The 1906-nt window shown below is 45.2% G+C and overlaps 1 protein-coding gene across 1 annotated transcript; it reads right to left on the bottom strand.

Moving 5' to 3' along the window:
- Positions 1-240: 240 nt before the first annotated feature.
- LOC149255492 (uncharacterized) lies at positions 241-1152 on the bottom strand. The gene has a single exon (XM_089455058.1). The coding sequence runs from the start codon at positions 1150-1152 to the stop codon at positions 241-243; it is 912 nt and encodes a 303-aa protein (XP_089311184.1).
- Positions 1153-1906: the final 754 nt, after the last annotated feature.

Raw genomic sequence — 1906 nt, 5'->3', positions numbered from 1 at the left:
GTGAAGACTCCAGATCACTTTTTGGATTTCTTCTTCTTCTACTTCTTTCTTGAGGTTGTTGTTCATTTCGTGTGTGACTCCTTTGGGCAGATGCTGTAACAAACTTGAGTAGTCCTCCTCTCCTTTATCCTCAGTCAGAAGGTTTTTGAAGTGATTGGTGGCTGCTTCCTTTATGGTTTCCTGAGTATTGTAGTTGTACCCTTCACTATCCTTAATTGTGCTCACTGTGTTTCTAGCCTTTCAAACCGTGGCCTGCTTATGAAAGTAAGAAGTATTTTTGTCTCCCTCCTGGAGCCAGAGCTGTCTTGACTTCAATCTCCATTTGGTTTCTTCGTCGTTTGTAGTTTGTCTCAGTTGAGAGTATAGTTTTATTTCACTCTCTTTGGCTTGCTGGGTCAGCCCAAAGGCTTCGATGTTTTGCTGCACTTCCTCCAGATCTTGCTTGAGTTTCTTTTTGCTCAACTCAGGCTCTTGGTAGTTGGTCTTTGCCCAATGTTTTAGAGCCTGTCTTACTCTTTTTAATTTTGTTTCCCAGATATAAGTTGGGGAGCCTTCCACATGTTGTATCCAAGCCTGCCACACCACGTCGTTTGCTTCCGAGATACGATTCCATATGGAACAGTATTTGAAGGGGAGAGGTCCTAGCTGATATTGGCTATGCAAAGTGAGTGTTATTGGATAATGATCAGAGGCGGAGACATTAAGGATATTTGACTGGCCTGTTGTGAAGGTGGACAGATACGCTATGCTGATGAGGAACCTGTCAAGGCGTTCCATGATATTTCCGACTCCTATTCTTCTGTTGCTCCATGTATATCTTCGATTCTTGGGCCTGATATCTACAAGATCTTGCTCCTCCATTATATTCTCAAGTCGATTTCTGAAAGGATCTGGGTTTAAATGTCCCCCTCTCTTCTCGTTTGCATGCAATACCAAATTTAAATCCCCTGCAATAATGAGATTGTTGTCCCGCTCATCTTCTATACTAGCCTCCAAAGTATTCCAGCATACTTCTTTCTCTCTATACTGATTCGGAGCGTATATATTGTAGATTACTTCCGCTGCTCCACCTGTCTTACTTTCTAGATTAGCACGAATCCAGTTCTGGTGTATTCTGGTGGAGTTACAATTCCATTTATTACTGTCCCACATTGTTAGAATGCCGCATGAGGCTCCTCTTGCTTCGCTTGCACATCCACTGTAATGCTTTTGCTGGTTGAGGACTTTATTAATTTCTGATTGATCTTGCTTTGTTTCTTGGATAAGAACGATTTCGGGGTTTTCACTTTGGGTTAAATCCTTGAGGGCTGCTATCTTGGAGGGGTGCCCTAATCCCCTGCTGTTCCAGGATAGTATTTTCATCATGATTTACTGGTTACGTGGAGAGGTGCTCGCCTCTCTTTGCCCTTGTTGTTGTTTTCTTTATCCGAGTGCCCAAGAATAAAGGATTCTATAGGAGTCTGAGAGCCCATTGCAATGTCCTTCTGGGTACTTTCTTATCTCTGTTGTTTGGCCGATTTTCTGCCAGGCCCATGTTTCTTTGGAACATCACTGGGCGCCCCATGATCCTTTGATGAACTTCTGGTAATCCTGGTGGAGGGGGAGTCAGGGGAGGGGGTGGGAAATGAGAGGGGGAGAGGGGTGGGGTGGAGGGTCAAAGGAGGGGAAATCAGGCACTGATTCTTCCTCAGAGAAGGAAGCGAAGGGATTAGAGGATGGAGAGATGGGAGGATCGGTAATCCGAGGAGGAGAAGAAGGTTGATGACGGGGGGGCTGCTGGGTGGAGGAAGAGGGATGTTGAAGGGAAGAGGGTTGCTGCGAAGTACCAGGGGCTTCAGAGTCCGAAGGCTTGAGGGGAAGGGATGATTTTTTTCTTTTAACAGCTTCCCATTGTCCATCTTGCTCT

Source organism: Pinus tabuliformis, chromosome 7 (genome assembly GCF_031772625.1).
Source record: "Pinus tabuliformis cultivar Carrire ecotype Pingquan chromosome 7, CPIR1, whole genome shotgun sequence".
Classification (NCBI taxonomy): domain Eukaryota; kingdom Viridiplantae; phylum Streptophyta; class Pinopsida; order Pinales; family Pinaceae; genus Pinus; species Pinus tabuliformis.
This window is presented reverse-complemented; position numbering and strand designations above follow the sequence as displayed.

Coding starts and splice junctions, on each gene's coding strand:
- LOC149255492 (XM_089455058.1), bottom strand. CDS start 1,152: ATGTGGGACAGTAATAAATGGAATTGTAACTCCACCAGAATACACCAG.